Consider the following 23,391-nt stretch of genomic DNA (forward strand, 5'->3'; position numbering starts at 1 on the left):
AGTGTTTAATTGCTAAATTGGAATTTCTTCGCCACTATGGCCTATTTATTGCCTTACCTCCCTAATCTTACCTCATTTGCAAACACTGTATATAGCTTTTTTTGTATTGTGTTATTGACTGTATGTTTGTTTATTCCATGTGTAACTGTGTTGTTGTTTGTGTTGCACTGCTTTGCTTTATCTTGGCCAGGTCGCAGTTGTAAATGAGAAGTTGTTCTCAACTGGCCTACCTGGTTAAATAAAGGTGAAATATATATATATTTTAAATGACAGTTTTGCACACTCTTGGCATTCTCTCAACCATCATCATGGGGTAGTCACCTGGAATGCATTTCAATTAACAGGTGTGCCTTGTTAAAAGTTAATTTGTGGAATTTCTTTCCTTAATGCGATGGAGCCAATCAGTTGTGTTGTGAGAAGGTGGTATACAGAAGACAGCCCTATTTGGCAAGAACAGCTCAAATAAGCAAAGAGAAACAGCAGTCCATCATTACTTTAAGACATGAGGGTCAGTCAATACGGAACATTTCAAGAACTTTCTTCAAGTGCAGTCTCAAAAACCATCAAGCACTACGATGAAAATGTCTCTCATGAGGTCCGCCACAGGAAAGAAAGACCCAGAGTTAACTCTGCCGCAGAGGATAAATTCATTAGTTACCAGCCTCAGAAATTGCAGCCCAAATAAATACTTAACAGAGTTCAAGTAACAGACACATCTCAACATCAACTGTTCAGAGGAGACCACGTGAATCAGGCCTTCATGGTCGAATTGCTGCAAAGAAACCACTACTAAAGGACACCAATAATAAGAAGAGACTTGCTTAGGCCAAGAAACACAAACAATGGACATTAGACCGGTGGAAATCTGTTCCTTGGTCTGAGGAGTACAAATTTTAGATTTTTGGTTCCAACAACAGTTTCTTTGTGAGACGCAGAGTAGGTGAACGGATGACCTCTGCATGTGTGGTTCCCACCGTGAAGCATGGAGGAGGAGGTGTGATAGTGTCACCAGCAAAGCACAGTCACACTCACAACACACACCGAATAAAGCCCATTGAGTGGAGAACATTTAGCAAAAAGATATCAAGATATTTTACCTTCATATGACAATTAATACGGCGATTAAGATCAAATATCTTGAAAAATATATTTTTGCAGTGTAATATACATTAATTCGCTGTGATCTGCCTTACTTGTTGGCCATCTCTGTAGTGAAGACATAAACCACTTTAGACCCAGCCTTCTGACCACCCGCCGACTCCGACGCTGCGCCCTGGCCTCCTAGTGGATTCTGGGAGGGCGTGGAAGAGCGGCTGAGTCCGGCGTTGGAGGGAGGATGGGAGTTGGAGTCCTGGGGCTTCACGTCACTGGAGTTACAGTCTGGGGAAGGACAGAGAGGATCATTGGTACTGTAGTTTTCAGTAGCAGGTGGAAATGGGGATGACCGACAGACACACAAACACATACACAAAGTCACACACACACACTCACTGAAGAATCCTTTGTCGTCCTCATCACTCTCTCCTCCAGAGCACCAGTCAGCTCCACTGTAGGGCTGCCTCCTCTCAGCCACACACATCCTCTTCACCCTGTTACTGTCTGTATACACACACACACAGTCAGTGTGTGTGTAGCTGTGTTTTCATGTGTGTGCATGCGTTTCTACAGACCAGAGTTCGAGCTGAGCTCCCATGTCAATAGCACACACAAACACACTTTCCCCTCTCCCCTCCCTTCTCTAAGTGCAGTCCTGTGCACCAGACTCCCAGGAGCAGAGGAGAGACCGACACAGCAGTGGATCAAGGGCAGAGTGCGTGACCATAATGACACGCTTTCAGGGGCCTGCTTCTGTTTCCACAGCCACAACACATGTTCACACAGAATGGATTCGTAACATGCCCACTAACATCAACAGCTATTGTGTTAGAGAAACAGAAATATATAAGCATATGAAGCTTTAGCTTCATGGAAATGCAAGCTTAGAAAGTAGGAAGTCATCAGTAAATAGTACACTACTTCATACCACTACGTATACCGGTACTCAACTTGACATATTTGAGCTGAATACTACTTGGAGTGCAGTGTAATACTCACCCTTGTCATCGCTGGTGGGCGTGACTGTGTCTGGCTGCTGCTCGTTGTAGGACTCCACCGAGGTGCTCCTCTCTCTTTTTACCTTCACCTTTGACCCCTGTCCCCCAGAGGTCAGGCCCTGGCCGTTCTTCAGCCCCCCCATGCCCCCTGGACCCGTCCCCAATACACCCCCCTGCTGGGAGCCCTTAACACCCACTGTCTTGAGGTCGCAGGGCGAAGCCTGAAGTTGGCTGCCTGGTTTGTTCTGATTGGGCAGTTTGGAGTCCATTTGGGCGGCACCACCGGAGGGAGACATGACAGGAGGGGAGCGCACCATGACTTCTGGCTTGGGTTTAGGACTGAGAGAGGGAGAGATGAGGAGGAGGGAGAGAGAGAAATGCTTATCAACTGTACAGAAATAAACTGAAGCAAATTGTACTTCATGCACTCTTTCATAGTGACAGACAGTGAAAAAAAATGGCAGCATAATTTTTATTTAACCTTTATTTATCCAGGTAGTCTCATTGATATAAAAATCTATTGACCTGGTCATGGTTAGGCAAGAGGGAAGACAACTTTACTTAGACTGATGAGGAAGAATTACTGGAGACTTGGGTTATGACATTCCAGGAGAATCAAGTGCATATCTCACACTCTGTGTGTACCTGTGTGTGAATGCCGCAACAGATATGGCTCCCCAAGTAGTACACTCAGGGAGAATCTCAATTGCATACTCCTCACGTCCCTTCTCCTATCTCTAGTCAGACTGCAATCCCTCCTCACATCCCTTCTCCTGTCTCTAGTCAGACTGCAATCACTCCTCACCTCTAGTCTGAAACTTCCATCATTGAAGTTGTTTGTGGTGAGGAGGGGCGGAGAAGAGTTTTACAAAACAAAGTCATCCGCGATTGGATCTTCTAACCCAGTGGTCACCGAAAGGCATTCCTAGTCGATCACCAAACATTTCTCAAAAAAACACGATTAAGATTTGCGATCATGTTTTTTAATTCGTCTTGTACTGTTTACGGTAGATGCACTCGATTCAACTCACCTGCGCGTCGAGTAGGCGAAGTGTTCCCATTTTATGTGTCTAAAGGTACAAACTGACATCCCGGCGGGCCCGGAGAGCAAATCAAGTGCACTATATTGGCCACAGTCTACCGCTGGCCAATCGGATGGCTCAGTGTAACGTAGCGGACATAAAAGAAAGCTACAGCGAAGTTGATACCGTGAGATTTCAAAGCTTTTAAAAACAATGACTAGAGCGACTGTCAACAAATACAGCAAAGAGCTGCTGTTTTTATGAGTGAGTTCATGTTTTAAGTTCTTACTCAGCACTGTCAACACTTTTTATAAGCCATAAAATGCTCAATTCTTCCAACTTCCACTCGCGCTACAACCAGCATTGTAGCTGTAATGAAAGAGTAGGAACGTATCGATAGGCTTGCGTTGTTATTTGCAGCTTGGGTCTATATTTCACTTTCTCTGTTCATAGGAGTAACAACATGAATTTGTGCACGAGGCAGAAATAATGCAGTGCGACTTCAGTTTCGCCATCAGCTGGAAACCGGTGTCCCTTTTTGGTCAATGTCAGCGGAGGAAAGGGAGAGCGGAGGGACATTGAGAGGCGGACCCTCAGTCTGCTGCTCTCTTCCTCCACTGAGACTCACTATCAGATGCAGGCACCATCAGCCCAGTACAATTAGAATAAAAAGCACATTATTTAAATGTATGGTCACTCAGCTGTGCCTCACAAGTAATACAACAACTGATCTATTACCGGTGCGATAATACAGCCTACCTCAAATGTTGAAATATCATTGAAAATAATTGCCTGAACAACAATGATTTGGCAGGGCAATTCAAGCAAAGCTAATATGCGGTGATAATGTATTGGGCCTATAGCCTAGTAAACCTACTGCACAAACCTCATTGCTACAGTACTGTTTTTAATTGGCTAATGTTACATATGCTTATGTTTTTTAAGTCATGTTAATTCTAAAAATCTTGGCTGTAGATCTCGGCTTGCATTTTGACTCAGAAAGTCATCTTGGCTCAAAAAGATTGGTGACCACTAGTCTAACCAATCTGAGCATCAAAGCCAATGACAAATTGTCAAACAGCCGCTTAACCCATGTGTGTTCTAGCTCTGGCTCAACCTATTGGTTTCTGAACCAATTAGAAGGCCCCGAATGTGTTAGCAGTCGCTGAAGGGTCGGACAGGTACTCCGGTCCAGACTCATTGCAGAGAAGAAACTAACGTCTGTGGGCGTGGCATAGGGTTTCGGCCGGAGCAAGGAGTGTGTGTGTAGCCAGGCAATCCTCTCTCCTCCTTCTCAAAACACAGATCAAAGGTCCCTCCCCTCTGATTTTCTCCTCCGATGGGTTTTGAGAAGGAGGCAACGAGAGGAGTATGCAATTAAGATTCTCCCACAGTCTCTGTTAGTTCTCTTACTTCCCCACCACGACTTGTTTCCCCTAGAAAAGCAGTGGTGGCAAAGGTCGCAGGAAAAAGGTGGGGAGATAGAAGTACAGTTCTGGTGACTTCTTAAAAAGGACATTCTACTCAAACGATTCCAAATTATTTTATTTTGAGTTTTTAAAGTCAGACTTTTAGAGAACAACTTTACATTTGACACAACATCCTAATTGTTATTAATATTTTAAATGATTTTGAATAAGCATGAATTATTCAACCGAGAAAAACTTTCAATTACAAAGTATGTAATTTCCCTTTCAAGACACCATTGCCCTGTGAAGAGTTTTGTTGTGCAGTTGTTCCTAAACCATGCTACAAACTCTAGTTGTAATTGCCTTTTTTAATGGTGCCATGCGTGCAATTACATTAAGAAATGTTGGACATTGACTGATTATCAGAATGCATGTTTCTCTCCCTGTGGCACCCGCAACTTGAATGCACCTCCCGTTAAAGCCATTTTACTATGGGGTTGTCTGATTTTGCTGTTCTTTACTAGTCTTGTTGACAGAGGAAAAGTAAATGTGGACAATTCTAGCATCTTCAAAGTGAATCTTGGCAGAAATATTTTTATGTTCCTTTTTTGTTGTTGTGTGGCGGCATCAATTTAGTGAGTACAGGGAAAACACTTGACACAACCAGGGACACAGAGGGGAAACAGGCCAGAGTCTGGAGCTAGAGTTAATGCCCAGTGAACAGACTCCTGACTGAGGAGTCTCAGTTGGAAAAGAGGCCAGAGAGTCAGACGGCTGGCTGGGAGTGGACCAAACTGACCTCTTGTCCCATCAACCCCTCCCCATCTCCCCCTACCTCTTTCCTCACTCCGCTCTTTCCATTGCTGGGAGGAGAGACTGCCAGAGTAGTGAATCACACACACACAAAACCTAACGTGTGCAGACTAATACATAAACACACACACACACTCCTTCAGCAGCTCTATTTGTATGGAGGCACCCTAATTGAAAAACAGACTAAAAACAGTAGGCCTACTGTGTTCAAGACTTACGCTGTGGGAAATCCCCCAACCTACCATGATCCATCATTATAGCTACTAACCACTGTGCTGTACATACATCATCATTATAGCTACTAACCACTGTGCTGTACATACATCATCAGCCAATACCTACAGTTAGACCAGTGGTCACCAACCTTTTCTGAGTCAGAGTAATCCTATGCAACATTAGCCAATTAAAAACAGTACTGTAGCAATGAGGTATGTGCAGTAAGCTATAGGCCCAATACATTATCACTGCATATTGGCTTTGCTTGAATTGTCAATACATTGTTGTTGACCTTATTAAAAAAAGAAATATATATATCATTTTATTTTCAACATTTGAGGTAGGCTGTACAGCTGCAGTGCTTGTTGTAGCGCAAGCAGGAAGAACCCGCATTGTATGGCTTATAAAAGTGTGGAATACAAAGTGTTGACAATGCTGAGTAAGAACTCACAGTTCTCCCTCATAAAACCACCATTTTGCTGTATTTGTTGACCGTCTCTCTAGTCAGGGTTTTAAAAGCTCACAGTATCAACCTTGCTGTAACTTTCTTTTAAGTCTGCTACGTTACTGCAGACCCAGCAATCTGAGCCATCCGATTGGCCAGCGGTAGGCCTATAATGCACTTGATTTGTTCTCCGGGCCCCCCTGGGAAGGCAGAGTTTGTAGCTTCAGACACATGAAATGGTTCAAAATTTGAACACGTCGCCAACCCGGCGCGCAGGGCAGCTGAATCGGGTACACCTACTGCCAACAGCACGAGATGAAAAATAGGAATGCAAGGCTTTATTGTTTGAGAGAAATATTTGGTGATCGACTAGGAATGCCTTGTAGATCACAGTTGGTATAGGCAAGTATAGGCACAGTACAGACAGACCGAGGGACGGGAAACACACACACCATTTTCTCACTGGTCAATAGTGAGGTAGGAATAATGTCTGCCAGAGTATTATATTTGGCTCGGATCACAACCATGTACAACTGACAGGGGCAGTTCTTCACAACCATAGGCCAGAGACACAGACCATAATAATCTGGCGGAGAGGAGGATCAGGGCGGCTGCTTCTCAGTGGCCATGAGAAAAGTACAGCTCAGGAGAACAGGACACTTCCAACTGGCAGAGACAGCCCCATACCACACCCTATTGACACACACAGCTGAGAGAGAGAGAGAGGGATGGCAGGCATTTGGCAGGGCAGATGCTGATTTTCAGTGGCTCCAGAAACATGAGTCAGCAGAGAGAAGATCCAAACACAGTGTACTCCCTGACCCCAGGACACACACCACTTTTACTACTACTACTTTACACAGACAGACACACGTACACTCGCTCTCCCTCACCTCTGTGTGTTGGTGGATGGGGAGTTCTTCAGTCTGTTGTGATGAATGGAGGGGGCTCCCAGCACCACAGAGCAGGGTGGGGTGATGAGCTGGTGGGGGCTGCCTGTGTGTGTGTGAGGGGCTTTCCCTCTGCCGTTCCCTCGGCCACCCGAACCTGGAATACTGTTCCCGATATTCCCAAGATTCCCCCGGCTGTCCTTGGCCTCCTCTCGTTCCTTCTTCCCTCGCTCTTTCTTGCTGAAGTGTGTTGCTGCCGTCCCTCCTGCTGTGGCAGGCCTTTCCTCCTGGACCTCCAACATGCTCTGTGTGTGTGTGTGTGTGTGAGTGAGTGTGTCTCAATAAGACTGTGTGTGTGTCAGAGAGAGTGTGTGTTTCTGTGTGAGGAAGAGAGTGGGTTCGTGCATGAAGTTTCCCCAAGAGGCTCTCACAGCCCTTGGGCACTCTGTGGAGAGAAGACAGAATACAAATGTAAGGACACCTTTACAACAATTGTCATTGCAGTTACATGGTCATTGGTTATCACATTTGAAAATAATTATGTTGTGTATCATCCTTTCTGGTAGAAGTGATGGGAGTCCCTGAATGTGGTTGACTGGGGGAAACACAGAATACTAATGGAAGCTCCACTGACTAAGCTCTCAATTATGACTGCCTGGATTCTTATTGACCACAGAGCCCACACCGGTAATTGCACTGTGTGCGTGTGTGTGTGTGTGCATGCGTGTTTGCGTATGCATTCTATGATGCAGCAGTGTGTGTGTGTTTGCCTGTGAGTGCATATGCATTCTGTTGCAGCAGTGTGTGTGTTTGCCTGTGAGTGCATATGTATTCTGTTGCAGCAGTGTGTGTTTTATCCCCCTCTGGTAATGACATGAGAATCCACAGTGAGCAGCACAGTCAGATCACACTGTCATCCCGCAAATATTTAGGAACTCCTCCAAAACACTCATACTGTAACCGGCTCCAGAGATCCACGGGGGGGGGGGGGCTCCTGGGACTGGAATTAACAGACAATCTCACACTGTTAGCTGCTCCTACATGGGCTAACTATACACTACTGTACAGGGTTGTGTGTGTGTACAGCGAGAGAGAACTCCATAGGGACAGAGAGACCGACAGTGCTTTCAGAAAGTATTCACACCATTTCACTTTTCCACATTTAGTTGTTACAGCTTGAATTCAATTGAGATTTTGTGTCACTGATCTACCCATAAAGTCAAAATGGGCATTTTGTTTGCAGAAATGTTTTGAAAAACTTTTTTTTTCTTTCTTTGAAATGTCTTGAGTCTATAAGTATTCAATCCATGTGTTATGGCAAGCCTAAATATGTTCAAGAGTAAACATGTGCTTAACATATTGCAAAACAAATTGTGGTAATAGTAGTTAACATGATTTTTGAATGACTACCTCACACATACAGATAATTGTGCGGTCCCTCAATCGAGTAGTGAATTTCAAGCAAAAATTCAACCACAAAGACCAGGGAAGTTTTTCAATGCCTAGCAAAGATGGGCACCAATTTGTAGATGTGTAAAAAAAGATATACACTTTTGAGCATGGTGAAATTATTAATTACACTACGAATGGTGTATCAATACACCCAGTCACTACAGGCATCCTTCCTAACTCAGTTGCCAGAGAGGAAGGAAACTGATCAGGGATTTTACCATGAGGCCAGTGGTGATTATAAAACATAGTTTAATGGTTGTGATATTTATATTTATATATATAAATAAAAAAACTGAGGATGGATCAACATTGTAGTTACTTCACAGTACTAACGTAAAATGACAAAGTTGAAAGAAGAAAACCTTTACAGAATACAAATATTTCACAACATGCATCCTGCTTTTTGTCCTGAATACAAAGCATTGTTTGGGGCAAATCCAAACCATCACTGAGTACCACTTCATATTTTCAAACATTGTGCTGTCTGCATCATGTTATGGGTATGCTTGTCATCGGTCAATATAAGCACAGGCAAAATCCTAGAGGAAACCCTGGTTCACTCTGCTTTCCAACAGACACTGTTTCAGCAGGACAAAAACAATAACTTAAAACACAAGGCTAAATCTACACTGGAGTCGCATACCAAGACGGCATTGAATGTTCCAGAGTGGCCTAGTTAGTTTTGAAATTGGCTTGAAAATCTATGACAAGACTTAAAAATGGCTGTCTAGCAATGATCAACTTGACAGAGCTTGAAGAATTTTTTAAAAGAATAATGGGCAAATATAGTCTACTGGAAAAAATATATAAAATGCAACATATAAATTGTTGGTCCCATGTTTCATGAGCTGAAATAAAAGATCCCAGAACTGTTCCATATGCACAAAGAGTTCATTTCTCTCAAATGTTTAGTTTTCACCTGTTAGTGAGCATTTCTCCTCCACACACACACACACACACACACACACACACACACACACACACACACACCCCATGTGACACTTAAATAAAGTCCACCTGTATGCAATCTAACTAATTATGTGACTTCTGAAGGTAATTGGTTGCACCAGATCTTATTTAGGGGCTTCATTGCAAAGGGAGTGAATACAAATACACGCACCACTTTCCCATTCTTATATTTTTTTTAAAACAAGTAATTTTTTTTAAATTTCACTTCACCAATTTGGACTATTTTCTGTATGTCCATTACATGAATTCCAAATAAAAATCCATTTCAATTACAGGTTATAATGCAACAAAATAGGAAAATACTTTTGCAAGGCACTGTATGCTGAGGAAAACCTAGTGTATTTACAAAGAAACTCGTTCTGCCTGAGCCTTAGAATAGCAAAACCACTCTGTCTTTCCTGTTGTAGCTAGATATACTCACTTCAGTCTTACACACACACACACACACACACAGCAGGAACTGTCAATCACCCTCTCCCTCCAATCACACACTAACGAGACGCTAATTGGGCCGCTTGCTGACATTCCTATCACACAGAACAAACACGCAGCACCCACCACACACACAAGCAACCACTAAAGCCTTGTTCACACTGGCAGTTTGAAGTGACTCAAATAAAAATATGCATATCTGATTAGAATCTGTTATTCTTCCTGCCAAAAAGCACATGTAATCGGATATTTCAAGCCACAAATCTGATTATTGGCCATGCGGCTTGTGTCTAAACGGTCAAATCGGATTTATTTGTTCTTTAGACTGATATTTGGCATATTTTGTTGTGTTTATATTTTTGTTGAATATAAGCAAGCATACGTACATACAGAACAAGAATATAAACAATACATGTAAAGTGTTAGTCCTATGTTTTATGATCTGAAATAAAAGATCCCAGAAATATTTCACACACACAAATAGCTTATTTCTCTCAAATGTAGTGACCAAAACATACACAATGTGTTTCATGTTTAGTGAGTTTGCAGGCCATGGAAGAAGTGGGACATTTTCAGCTTCCAGAAATTGTGCACAGATCCTTGCGAAAAGGGGCTGTGCAATATATTCTGAAACATGAGGTGATGGTGGCAGATGAATGGCACGACAATGGGCCTCAGGATCTCATCACGGTATCTCTGTACATTCAAATTGCCATAGATAAAATGCAATTGTGTTCATAGTTTGTAGCTTATGACTGCCCATACCATAACCCCACAGCAACATGGGGCACTTTGTTCACAACGTTGACATCAGAAAACCGCTCGCCCACACGACGCCATCTGCCCGGTAGAGTTGAAACCGGAATTAATCTGTGAAGACGACACTTCTCCAGCATGCCAGAGGCCATTGAAGATGTGCATTTGTCCACTGAAGTCGGTTACGACGTCGAACTGCAGTCAGATCAAGATCCTGACGACGAGCACGCAGATGAGCTTCCCTGAGAAGGTTTCTGGCAGTTTTGCAAAAAATTCTTCATTTGTGCAAACCCACTGATTCATCAACTGTCTGGTCTCAGATGATCCCGCAGGTGAAGAAGCCGGATGCGGAGGTCCTGGGCTGCAGGTGAAGAAGCCGGACGCGGAGGTCCTGGGCTGCAGGTGAAGAAGCCGGACGCGGAGGTCCTGGGCTGCAGGTGAAGAAGCCGGACGCGGAGGTCCTGGGCTGCAGGTAAAGAAGCCGGACGCGGAGGTCCTGGGCTGCAGGTGAAGAAGCCGGCTGCGGAGGTCCTGGGCTGCAGGTGAAGAAGCCGGCTGCGGAGGTCCTGGGCTGCAGGTGAAGAAGCCGGCTGCGGAGGTCCTGGGCTGCAGGTGAAGAAGCCGGATGCGGAGGTCCTGGGCTGCAGGTGAAGAAGCCGGATGCGGAGGTCCTGGGCTGCAGGTGAAGAAGCCGGATGTGGAGGTCCTGGGCTGGCGTGGTTACTTGTGGTCTGCAGTTGTGGTGCCGGTAGACGTACTGCAAAATTCTCTAAAACGACATTGGAGGCAGCTTATGGTAGTGAAATTAACATTAAATTCTCTGGCAACAGCTCTGGTTGACATTCATGTAGTCAGCGTTCCAATTGCATGCTCCCTCAAAACTTGAGACATCTGTGGCATTGTGTTGTGTGACAAACTTTCACATCATAGAGTGGCCTTTTATTGTCCACAGCACAAGGAAGCACCTTTGTAATAAGCATGCTGTTTAATCAGCTTCTTGATGTGCCACACCTGTCAGGTGGATGGATTATCTTGGCAAAGGAGATATGCTCACAAACAGAGATGTAAACAATTTGAGAGAAATAAGCTTTTTGTGTGCACAGAACATTTCTAGGATATTTTATTTCAGCTCATGAAACATGGGACCAACACCTTACATGTTGTGTTTATATTTTAGTATATAGAGTTAGATACAGTACATCTATATACACACATACACACACACAAAGAGCAGCCCCAGCAAAACAAACACGTATACGGTAACGGATCCTCTCCCACTATTAAACTAACTGATCAGTTAAACAACAAATGTGCTTCATCAGTAAAGAGCCACTGATATAAAGAGTGATTTCCACATTTAAAAAGAGGCAACTTAATTAAGTTTTGAAGTGCAGGTTTATTTCTTTTTTACACAGCTTGCACACAAACACACACTACCCTCTCTTAGCCCCGCTGGCTGTAAATGGCCTGCAGATGTTTCAGCCTCATTTATGCAAATCCAATATCGCAGCTCAGCCAAGAGAGCAGTCGCGCTCTCTCCCTCTAAATAATTTTAAACACTATTTGTTAACACTGTCCCTTGCTTTTCTATCCTCTGCAAGACCATGATTCACTCACACACACACACACACACACACAGCTAAACCTGGATAACCACTGGAACGGCATATTAGACACACTAGTCTTGCACAATGAAAACATATTTACATGTAGCATGTGTCAACCTAGCCTGGATTTTATACAATGCAATAGCACCCCACACACTCCAATTTCAACTGTAGGTACACACACAAGACAATAAAGACAGAAAATACCTTTGACAGACAGAACACAGGCGATAGCAGAAGGAACATTCATCTGTACACTAGCTTCCAGTTCATTTCACTGAGTGTTCTAGTCCTTCCAACCAACATGTCTAAGACAGGGGGATGCCTTCCTCTTCCTGCTCTGATTGGCTGACAGCTGACACCTGGGATCTCACCTGTTCAGGTGACTTCCTGTACCCAGTGCCAGACAGACAACACGCCCTGGAGATAACACACACACGGAACGCACAGAATTCTTGGAACTCAGGATAACAGCTAAATATAGCGCTGTGACGCCAAGGGAGAGGTTTGTGACATACAGGTAACTGCCAAAATAATGGAAACACTTGAGTAAATGAGGGATACAACGTATATTGAAAGCAGGTTCTTCCACACAGGTGTGGTTCCTGGGTTAATTAAGCAATTAACATCCCATCATGCATAGGGTCAAATATAAAAATAGTGCTATCAAGATCATTGGGAAGTCCCTAACCATAACCATTTCAATGGAGTAGGGGATGTCCCAAGGATCCCGAATAGCACGTACCGAATAAAAATGCTGGGTAGGCCATTATTTTAGCTACCATGGATTTGCCCACATATAAATACAATGCCCCCCATCCACAGGGGAAAGGGTGGTCACTGAATGTTATCATGCTCATCAAACAAATGTAAACCATATGCCATGGCAGTCTCAGTAGCCAGATCTCAGCCCAATTGAACACTTTTGGGAGATTCTGAGACAGCCTTTTCCACCACCATCAACAAAGCACCAAATGATGGAATTTCTTGTGGAAGAATGGTGTCACATCCCTCCAATAGAGTTTCAGACACTTGTAGAATCTATGCTGAGGTGCATTGAAGTTGTTCTGGCTCAACACCCTATTAAGACACTTTATGTTGGTGTTTCCTTTATTTTGGCTGTTACCTGTACATAGACAAACACATTCATACGCACACACACATTTATGAGTGAGCTCTTGTTCCTTGTGAATGTGAGCCATGTCAAATGTTTACAGTGAACTCTTCGACTGTTCCGCATACTTAACTCACACATTAAGTATGCGTAGGGGCGGCAGGGTAGCCTTGTGGTTAGAGAGTTGGACTAGTAACCGAAAGGTTGCAAGTTCAAATCCCCAAGCTGACAAGGTACAAATCTGTCCTTCTGCCCCTGAACAGGCATTTAACCCACTGTTCCTAGGCCGTCATTGAAAATAAGAATTTGTTCTTAACTGACTTGCCTAGTTAAATAAAGGTACCAAAAAAAAATATCAGCTTTAGCGCACACACACACGTCTTTCTCTCTCTATCCATCAATGTGCCTGTCTCTAACCATATTAAACTCAACAGATCTAGCTAGTAATGGCCTCTTATAAAGAAAGACTTGCTGTGGTGATGCACACCGGCATCCAGGGCCCTCACTCTCCTCCCCACTGTTACGCTGTAATGTCATGTTTAGGACATGACTATGATCACATCACTCACCATGTCCATCATTGTCATGATATAGATGTGGCCATCCCTGCAGCGGGAAGAGAAACGTGTGTTACTCCAAAACCTGCAGGCAGAAGAGACGGAAAAGGTTACACGAGACACACAGCTGACTCACGACTGACACATCTGCTGTCTGAGCCTGGGCACGGTGCCATGTGTGTGTGTCAGCCAAGCGGGCAGCAGGACTGGCACTCAGCAGCTCTTCTGCTGCTCTGATCTCTGGCTCACACACTTCATCACACATTATCCCTCTCTACCTCACTCACACCCCTCTCTGTTTCTGTTTGAGGGTGTAATATAATTAGTAACATATGATAATACAAAGCACACACTATCACTTTCCTTAACACACAGTTATATCCATCTCAAATACTTGTACGTACACACACACACACACACACACACACACAAACAGCACAGAAGTTGATAACAGACTGAAGTATAATCCTTAACATTCTTTGTTTATTCATGGAGTAGGTACTATAGGTGGAGAGATATTGATTTGATGGTTTCTGACTGCAACTCCAGTGCTTTCAACACACTAGCTCCTGTCTCCTCCCCCCTTTCCCCTCCCTCAGCCATGTTCTCCTTCCATCCCGCAGTTCGCTCCCACACTCCGGCCACATTCCTCCATAGCTCATGCCGTGAGGACTCCCTGTGGCTCAAAGCATTGTGGGAAATCCCAACAGTCGATGGGAGCCTTCGGAGGCCCTGTGCCCCACAGAGACAGACAGAGGGAACACACAGTCCTCTCTACTCCCAAGGAACTGGGTAGGCCCGGCTAAATGTTGGGGACATTGAAATAGCGCAATGCAAATATAAAAAAAAATTGCCATTTGATGTGCAAAACCAACTAAATAAAATGTGTTGGTGCGTTACACACATATAAACATTCCAGTCTATCACGTAAACATTTACGATGGTTTGTCGTACAGCTGGATATAGTGATGTTACATTTATGTGGTCTACTTCTATACTGTACACCTCCCCTCCACCCAATCCTTTACTGGTGAGCAGGAGGAGCAAGTAGTAATGCCTGAAAGAGAGACCATGTAATTGATTAGTGATCCTGGGGAATGGGAGGCGCATGGGGACAGAGAGCAGATTTAGTTAAACTCAGAAACAGAACATGCAATGTGGCCTGTTTTGTGTCTCACACACATTACATACTGCACATACACATCTCCAATAAGGTCCTACTGACCAAACGTGTACAATAAATGGTGTAGAGGTCATATTTGTGCAAGTAATATCTATGATGATCACAAATTCACACACACAACCTTTTCTTCTCTAGCCCAACATTAGCACTGTGGAGAGAACATGAGTCAGGGTCTGTCCCTGAATTAACCCACTTTAACCTGGTGTTTCATTCCCATGGGATTTTAAAAATACTGGCAAAGACCTGTCCAATTAAATGCGCAGGTAGACACAGAACTACACACACAGCATTCAGAAAGTATTCAGACCCCGTTTCAGCCTCATTCTAAAATGTATTAAATTGTTTTTTTTCCCCCCTCATCAATCTACACAATACCCATAATGACAAAGCAAAAACAGGTTTTTAGAAATGTTTGCAAATGTATTATTAATAAAATACTGAAACATCACATTTATATAAGTATTCAGACCCTTTACTCAGCACTTTGTTGAAGCACCTTTGGCAGCGATTACAGCCTCGAGTCTTCTTGGGTATTACGCTATAAGCTTGGCACACCTGTATTTGGGGAGTTTATCCCATTCTTCTCTGCATATCCCCTCAAGAGCTGTCAGGTTGGAAGGGGAGCGTTGCTGCACAGCTACTTTCAGGTCTCTCCAGAGATGTTCGATGGAGTTCAAGTCCTGGCTCTGGCTGGGCCACTTAAGGACATTCAGAGACTTGTCTCGAAGCCTTAGGGTCATTGTCCTGTTGGAAGGTGAACCTTCACACCATTCTGAGGTCCTGGGCACTCTGGAGCAGGTTTTGATCAAAGATCTCTCTGTACTTTGCTCCCTTCATCTTTCCTATCGATGCTGACAAGTCTCTCAGTTCCTGCCGCTGAATAACATCCCCAAAGCATGATGCTGCCACCACCATGCTTCACACCATAGGGATGGTGCCAAGTTCCTCCAGATGTGAAGCTTGGCATTAAGGACAAAGAGTTCAACCTTGGTTTCATCAGACCAAAGAATCTTGTTTCTCATGGTCTGAAAGTCCTTTAGGTCCCTTTTGGCAAACTTCAAGCAGGCTGTCATGTGCCTTTTACTGAGGAGTGGCTTTCTTCTGGCAACTCTACCATAAAGGCCTGATTGGTGTAGTGCTGCAGAGATGGTTGTCCTTCTGGAAGGTTCTCCCATCTCCACAGAGGAACACTGGAGCTCTGTCAGAGTGACCATCGGGTTCTTGGTCACATCCCTGACCAAGGCCCTTCTTCCCCCGATTGCTCAGTTTGGCCGGGCGGCCAGCTATAGGAAGTCTTAGGGGTTCCAAACTTCTTTCATTTAAGAATGATGGAGGCCACCATTTTCTTGGGGCCCTTCAATGCTGCAGAAATATTTTGGTACCCTTCCCCAGATCTGTGCCTTGAAACAATCCTGTCTCGGAGCTCTACGGACAATTCCTTCAACCTCATGGCTTGGTTTTTGCTCTGACATGCACTGTCAACTGTGGGACCGTATATAGACAGGTGTGTGCCTTTCCAAATCATGTCCAATCAATTGCATTTACCACAGGTGAACACCAATCAAGTTGTAGAAACATCAAGGATGATCAATGGAAAAAGGATGGACCTGGGCTCAATTTCGAGTCTCATAGCAAAGGGTCTGAATACTTATGTAAATAAGGTATTTCTGTTTTTTATTTTGAATACATTTGCAAAAATGTCTTCACCTGTTTTCATGTTTGTCTTTATGGGGTATTGTGCGTGTATAGTGATGAGGGAAAAATGTCTTAATTCATTTTAGAATAAGGCTGTAATGTAACAAAATGTGGAAAACGTCAAGGGGTCTGAATATTTTCTGAATGCACTGCGAGAGAGAGAGAGGAGGGGAGGTAGAGGGGAGAGAGAGAGAGGAGTGAGGTAGAGGGGAGAGAGAGAGAGAGGAGGGAGGGAGAGAGAAGAGGGGAGAGAGAGAGAGAGAGAGAGAGAAGAGAGAAAGAAAGAGAGAAGAGAGAAGGGAGAGAGAGAAGAGAGGGGAGAGAAAGAGACGGGTTGGCCTACAACGTCACAAAATGATGCGCATGGATGTGGCTAGAAGCGTTGCTATGATTCTGAACGGTCAGATAGCTAGCTATAACGGCACAAGGCCTTGTGGTGACAAGAAGTCCTGTGGGAAGTCGTAGGTGGATTGTTTCAGCTCGTTGTATCTTATTATTGATGCCATGTCTTGTTATGAGATGTTTTGGCAGATTTAAAAAATATATCATGTAGATGTAAGCCCAAGGAAGAATTGCATTGTTATTGATTACTGCATTGTTGGGTTTAGCGCTTGCAAGAAAACCATTTCACTGTACTTATGTATGTGACATGACTTGAAGACCCCAGGAAGACCTCATCTTTCAAGCTGAAGCACATGATGCATCTCTACCTCTCTCTAAACACACATTTCTCTCCTACTGTTTGACCCCAAGATTTTTACTTGAAAAGCCACGAAGTAAACAAAATAGGAAACATTAGGCCAATTCACTCAGGAGAAAAAAAAAAAATTGTCCTTAATACATCCGTATCCATTTCATCCTGTCATCTTCCTTGCTGTGGTTTTTGGTTAACACTGTAGATTAGATGACAGTGTGGATAGTTTTCTCAGGCAGAAAGCTTTGACCCTCCAGTGTCCTCAGTATGTACAGATCACAGATAGTGCTGCCAGCCCAAAACAATCCAGCCCTGAGTCATCCCTACTCACGGCCTTGAATGTTCAACAGGCATTGAAGCAGGCAAAGGTAGTGTGTGTGTGTGTGAGAGACAGACAGATACAGACAGAGTATAGTGATTGATAGGTTACCTCGGTTGGTCCCCAGCCCCCTCAGCAGGGCCTCATATGGAAATACAGCCCGCGGGTCCTCAGAGTCACAACCTTTGAACCCTGACTCCTCCCACTCAGACAAAGACAGGCTGAAGGCAGGAGTTGATCCTTGCTCTGTCACTGGCAACACCCTCACAGGTCACTGCAGACAAACACACACCTAAGAGAGACAAAGTTTTACTCAACATCCAATCATTTTGACTTCTGTTGCAAAAATACTTGTAACACTGCCAGGAGCGATACAACAGCAGCAATTACTCAAATGTAAACTAGTTCAACCACTCTTCAGTAGAATAGATTATATCTAGGAACTAGTTATCCCTCTCTGGAACTAGCCTAGTTCAATGATTAAATGGTCTCCAGCCTTAGTCCTGGAGAGATACAGGTGTTCAGAATTGTATTTTCTTCCAGACCAGAATGATTACAACTTCACAAATCAACTTATGAGTAATAGTGTATTAGTTGATTCAGATGTGTTAATGTTGGGCTGAAACAAAATAAGCACCATCCAGGGCCAGGGTTGGTGGGGAATACTGGATTAGTAGAGAAAAGACTTCAGCCCAGAAGAGACAGATTAGGGTTCAGGGTAAGCAGTTGTGTGGACTCTAGCCAATCAATAATATGAATTGATCAATTACGTGCCTGGGAGAAACAAACCACAACCCTTGACACACATACAGTCATGCAATGCCACTTAATAATATATCTGGCCTTGGTTAGTTTAAATATCTGGCATCCTGAGTGACATCACTTGATTTCAAATGTCCCAATCGCAGAATAGACTATACAAGAGGCTACAACCAGATAGAGTAATGTAGCTAGCTATACAGTTATAGCCATAAATACACCGTGAAATATATATAAATTGTAGGCCTAGTTTGCAAACGAGTGAAAAACTCCTGAAACAAACGAAATAAGTGACCCCATGAAATCTCAGCGTCTCACTGGCTAACGTTTGGCGTCCTCAGTATTTCAGGGCGCTCCAAACTCCAACTTTTTCCTCCTAAAATAAGTTGTTCCTGTTTCGCCCAAGAACTGGGGGAAGGGAATACTACAGCTCTCTCACACAGCCCCGGCCAGCGCAAACAAAGTCGGCCCCGAGAGGGGGGCTCTCACGGCGGTTGCCACTCGCCACAACCCTGCTTGTCCAAATCAGCGCCCACAGACAGACAATACTTAAAAAGGGGAAACATTATAAGCTTTGTCTAATATAAAAATAGAGCCACTCCCACGACAAGCAGTGTTACATTTTCAACTTCAGTACAGTAACAATGTAGAATGTTATCGTCACCGAATTCGCTTGATCTCAATAGCACGTAGGATAGGTTCTCTGTGTGGATAGCCTAATAGGGTAGGCTACTAAGGATAGGCTAGGCTATACGTTTGTTAGGCCTATAGTGGACCTACAATAGCCTACGCCTTTTTCAAGCAAATATAAATTGTGTTGTATATTGCTTGCGCCGAATTGTATTGAAGAATGTGGCACATGCATGCTGCACCGTAGGCTATTTTCATTTTCGAGAGGCAAGATTGGTACTCCAGTAAAGCGTAAAAAGCCATATTCCTCCGCGCGTAATATCATATCCTGTCAACGTTGTGTGGAATTATCCTCCGTAATCACGAGAAGAAGAAAAAAAATCACCGTTGATGAGAAGAAACGATCTTTCCTTGTCAGACCGGGTACGCTGGGTTTTGTGGCCATCCTTCGGGGACAGAGGTAGGTAGAGCGGATACTGGACTGAGATGTCCCCGGGAGGAGGACCCCCGTGTAGCCTTGCCAGGAGGTGAGCGGCCACAGCGACACTTTCCCCGAAAACTCACCTGGAATAACTCATCCGGCTTGCTTCGCTTAGTAGGCTACGTTCTCTAGCCTAATTGTAGCGATGAAATAGCTACATTATTCGACCAATGTTATAAACAGAAATGTCTCCCCCCCTTTCGCCGTAGCTTCCAGCGGTCCTACTACATTATATCCATAACTAAGATTTCCTGCTGTCTCCCCCGCCCGTCCCAGTGTGTTGGTTTAGTCCGAATTCTATGTAGCAATTCTAGGTCAGGTCTATGTGCCAGTGAGAATGTAACTGTCGGAGAAGGGGACAAGAAATGCCGTCTCAAGACAGAAAACGGGCAAGTAGACTTTTGAAAATTAGAATATTCAACTGGTTTGACGTGAAACCCATTAAACTGTGTGTACGTAGGCTACACAGATATTATCTGCACAATAAAACACACAGCATTCACCGCAGACTGTATGTAGCCTTTTGAGTCTATCCTCATTAAGAATCTACTTCAACCAAACTCCCTCGTCTCCTCTCCTTTCCTGCAATGTCTTTTCATTTGAATCCTACACTCGGTTGAATCCTACTCACAGAATCTACACACAGTTCAATGTGTCTACATCTGGTAGACACATTGATTCAATTATTAAAGTGTCAAAAAGTCTGACACAGAGAGGGAAGGTGATATTAAGAAAAGAGTGACTTCTAAGATATGTTTTTACCAAAAGAGTGAAGAAGAAGATAAGGGTACCTTTCCCCATAATACATAGCCTGCACACAGACACACACACACACAGACACACACACACACACACACACACACACACACACACACACACCAACAAGATGTCATTTCCCTTCTAAATGTAAAATTTTATGGATGAATGACACACACATACACTCAACTGTCCACAAACACACCAATTTATTAAAACCCCAGTTGTTATAATTAAACATTTGGATTACATTTGAAATGTACTGTATCTTGATTACATATTGAAGAGCACCACTCTCAGATTGCTTGTGCTTAATGTTTCTCTTCTCCTGTGAGGCCCCTGACAGCCCCCTGCCCCCTCTCTTTCTTAGTGTGTGTGTGTGTGGGTTCTGATGGACCAGATGATGATTGTTGTGCAGAAAAGTGAGGTAATAATACTTGCATTTTTTACCCGTGAGGCTATGGCAGAGATTATTCCTGAATGACTATCTCCACTTAATTATCATCCTGTGTGTGCATAACATATTACTTGTCACGTGCAAGACAAACCCTTATCACATAATACCATTGCAATAACAATGCATCAACCTAACCACATCCATCAAACCATTCAACAGCTGTTGTACTGTGAGAGTGACAGGGGAGAGTTGTCCTAATACCCATTATTCTCTACCAGCAATCTGACAGACAGAGCGAGAAGACAATCCCACAATATAAAAAGTGGGACAATGCTTTTGTTCATCTGGAGTGCTTTTACTGATTGGAACGATAAAAAATGATGCTTTGGTTCGTTCAACCTATTAAATTTGTATGAAATCAAATAACAAATTTGACAGATCAATGTGATTTAAAAAAATGCAATGACGGCTTCTAAATCACTTTCACCACCTCAAGGCATGCACATTGAATAGCAGTGGGGGCAATGTAGCAGCAACAGCCTATTAGAAGAGTTGGAGGCGTGGCTTTCAGTTTGTTCTTTTTGCCCAATCATGAGAGTGAATGTTATTCCAATTAATGTGGTCTATTATAGTCATTATTCAAACTAATTTTGTACACTGTCAGCATCTGTAAGGATACAAGTGCATGTCATATTAAAGAGCCCATAAGGTTTCTATGTTAAAGGAATACTTTTGTCCAGTATGAATAATTTGCCCAGTATGAAGGAAGTTTCATGAGCAAATGCTAACTATTGTTAGCACGATGACTAGAAGTGTATGGTTATCTGCTAGTACCCATAGACTTCCAGTCATTGCGCTAGGGCTGGTTAGCAAACTGCACGCAGGGACATAAAAATGGTATCCACGAGTTGGATACCATCTGACTGGGAAAGTAGATAAAGGGCTTCACTGCCAAAATCCTGAAGTATCCCTTTTAAGGTAGTCAATGCTTGGTTACCATAGTGTGGCTACTAAATGTGAAAGTCTTGTGAAAAGAATATGTTTGGAAACATTATTTCAAGTTGGTTAATTAAATAACTCGATTTCTTGATTTACAGGGAATGTATTTAATTGCTTGTAACTCAATTAAATAACTAAATTCATTACAAATTTAAAAGTGATCTTGCAACAAGATTTTTTTTAAACTGGGTTGTATTTATATGAAATATAGTTTGTATTAGTTATTTATTAGGTTTAATCAAAGAGGAAAAGTAAGTTGAGTGTTAAAAAAATAGGCTGCACCTTGAAATATACACTGCTCAAAAGAATAAAGGGAACACTAAAATAACACATCCTAGATCTGAATGAATGAAATATTCTTATTAAATACTTTTTTCTTTACATAGTTGAATGTGCTGACAACAAAACCACACAAATTATCAATGGAAATCAAATTTATCAACCCATGGAGGTCTGGATTTGGAGTCACACTCAAAATTAAAGTGGAAAACCACACTACAGGCTGATCCAACTTTGATGTAATGTCCTTAAAACAAGTCAAAATGAGGCTCAGTAGTGTGTGTGGCCTCCACGTGCCTGTATGACCTCCCTACAACGCCTGGGCATGCTCCTGATGAGGTGGCGGATGGTCTCCTGAGGGATCTCCTCCCAGACCTGGACTAAAGCATCTGCCAACTCCTGGACAGTCTGTGGTGCAACGTGGCGTTGGTGGATGGAGCGAGACATGATGTCCCAGATGTGCTCAATTGGATTCAGGTCTGGGGAACGGGCGGGCCAGTCCATAGCATCAATGCCTTCCTCTTGCAGGAACTGCTGACACACTCCAGCCACATGAGGTCTAGCATTGTCTTGCATTAGGAGGAACCCAGGGCCAACCGCACCAGCATATGGTCTCACAAGGGGTCTGAGGATCTCATCTCGGTACCTAATGGCAGTCAGGCTACCTCTGGCGAGCACATGGAGGGCTGTGCGGCCTCCCAAAGAAATGCCACCCCACACCATGACTGACCCACCGCCAAACCAGTCATGCTGGAGGATGTTGCAGGCAGAACGTTCTCCACGGCGTCTCCAGACTCTGTCACATCTGTCACGTGCTCAGTGTGAACCTGCTTTCATCTGTGAAGAGCACAGTGGCGAATTTGCCAATCTTGGTGTTCTCTGGCAAATGCCAAACGTCCTGCACGGTGTTGGGCTGTAAGCACAACCCCCACCTGTGGACGTCGGGCCCTCATACCACCTTCATGGAGTCTGTTTCTGACCATTTGAGCAGACACATGCACATTTGTGGCCTGCTGGAGGTCATTTTGCAGGGCTCTGGCAGGGCTCCTCCTGCTCCTCCTTGCACAAAGGCGGAGGTAGCGGTCCTGTTGTTGGGTTGTTGCCCTCCTACGGCCTCCTCCACGTCTCCTGATGTACTGGCCTGTCTCCTGGTAGCGCCTCCATGCTCTGGACACTACGCTGACAGACACAGCAAACCTTCTTGCCACATCTCGCATTGATGTGCCATCCTGGATGAGCTGCACTACCTGAGCCACTTGTGTGGGTTGTAGACTCCGTCTCATGCTACCACTAGAGTGAAAGCACCGCCAGCATTCAAAAGTGACCGAAACATCAGCCAGGAAGCATAGGAACTGAGAAGTGGTCTGTGGTCACCACCTGCAGAACACCTCCTTTATTGGGGGTGTCTTGCTAATTGCCTATAA

At 43.9% G+C, this 23,391-nt stretch overlaps 1 protein-coding gene across 3 annotated transcripts in view; it reads right to left on the bottom strand.

The window, feature by feature from the left end:
- LOC110501627 (B-cell CLL/lymphoma 9 protein) overlaps positions 1–19,805 on the bottom strand; it is a 34,643-nt gene extending 14,838 nt beyond the window's left edge. For 2 of the 3 annotated variants that reach the window (XR_002470230.3, XM_021579321.3), the window contains exons 1-7: positions 19,441–19,805; positions 17,778–17,958; positions 13,788–13,860; positions 6,892–7,333; positions 2,095–2,432; positions 1,492–1,599; positions 1,194–1,380 (exon numbers count right to left, since the gene is read on the bottom strand). Coding sequence is in view for 2 of the 3 variants with exons in the window: in XM_021579321.3 (XP_021434996.2) it covers positions 1,194–1,380; positions 1,492–1,599; positions 2,095–2,432; positions 6,892–7,190 (932 nt within the window). In the remaining variant the exon portion in view is untranslated. The remainder of the gene's footprint in view (positions 1–1,193; positions 1,381–1,491; positions 1,600–2,094; positions 2,433–6,891; positions 7,334–13,787; positions 13,861–17,777; positions 17,959–19,440) is intronic. The other variant, XM_021579322.3, reaches the window with a different exon arrangement.
- Between the last annotated feature and the right edge of the window lie 3,586 nt (positions 19,806–23,391).

The sequence above is a fragment of the Oncorhynchus mykiss genome, chromosome 22, assembly GCF_057628025.1.
Source record: "Oncorhynchus mykiss isolate SJ-2025 chromosome 22, ASM5762802v1, whole genome shotgun sequence".
Taxonomy (NCBI): domain Eukaryota; kingdom Metazoa; phylum Chordata; class Actinopteri; order Salmoniformes; family Salmonidae; genus Oncorhynchus; species Oncorhynchus mykiss.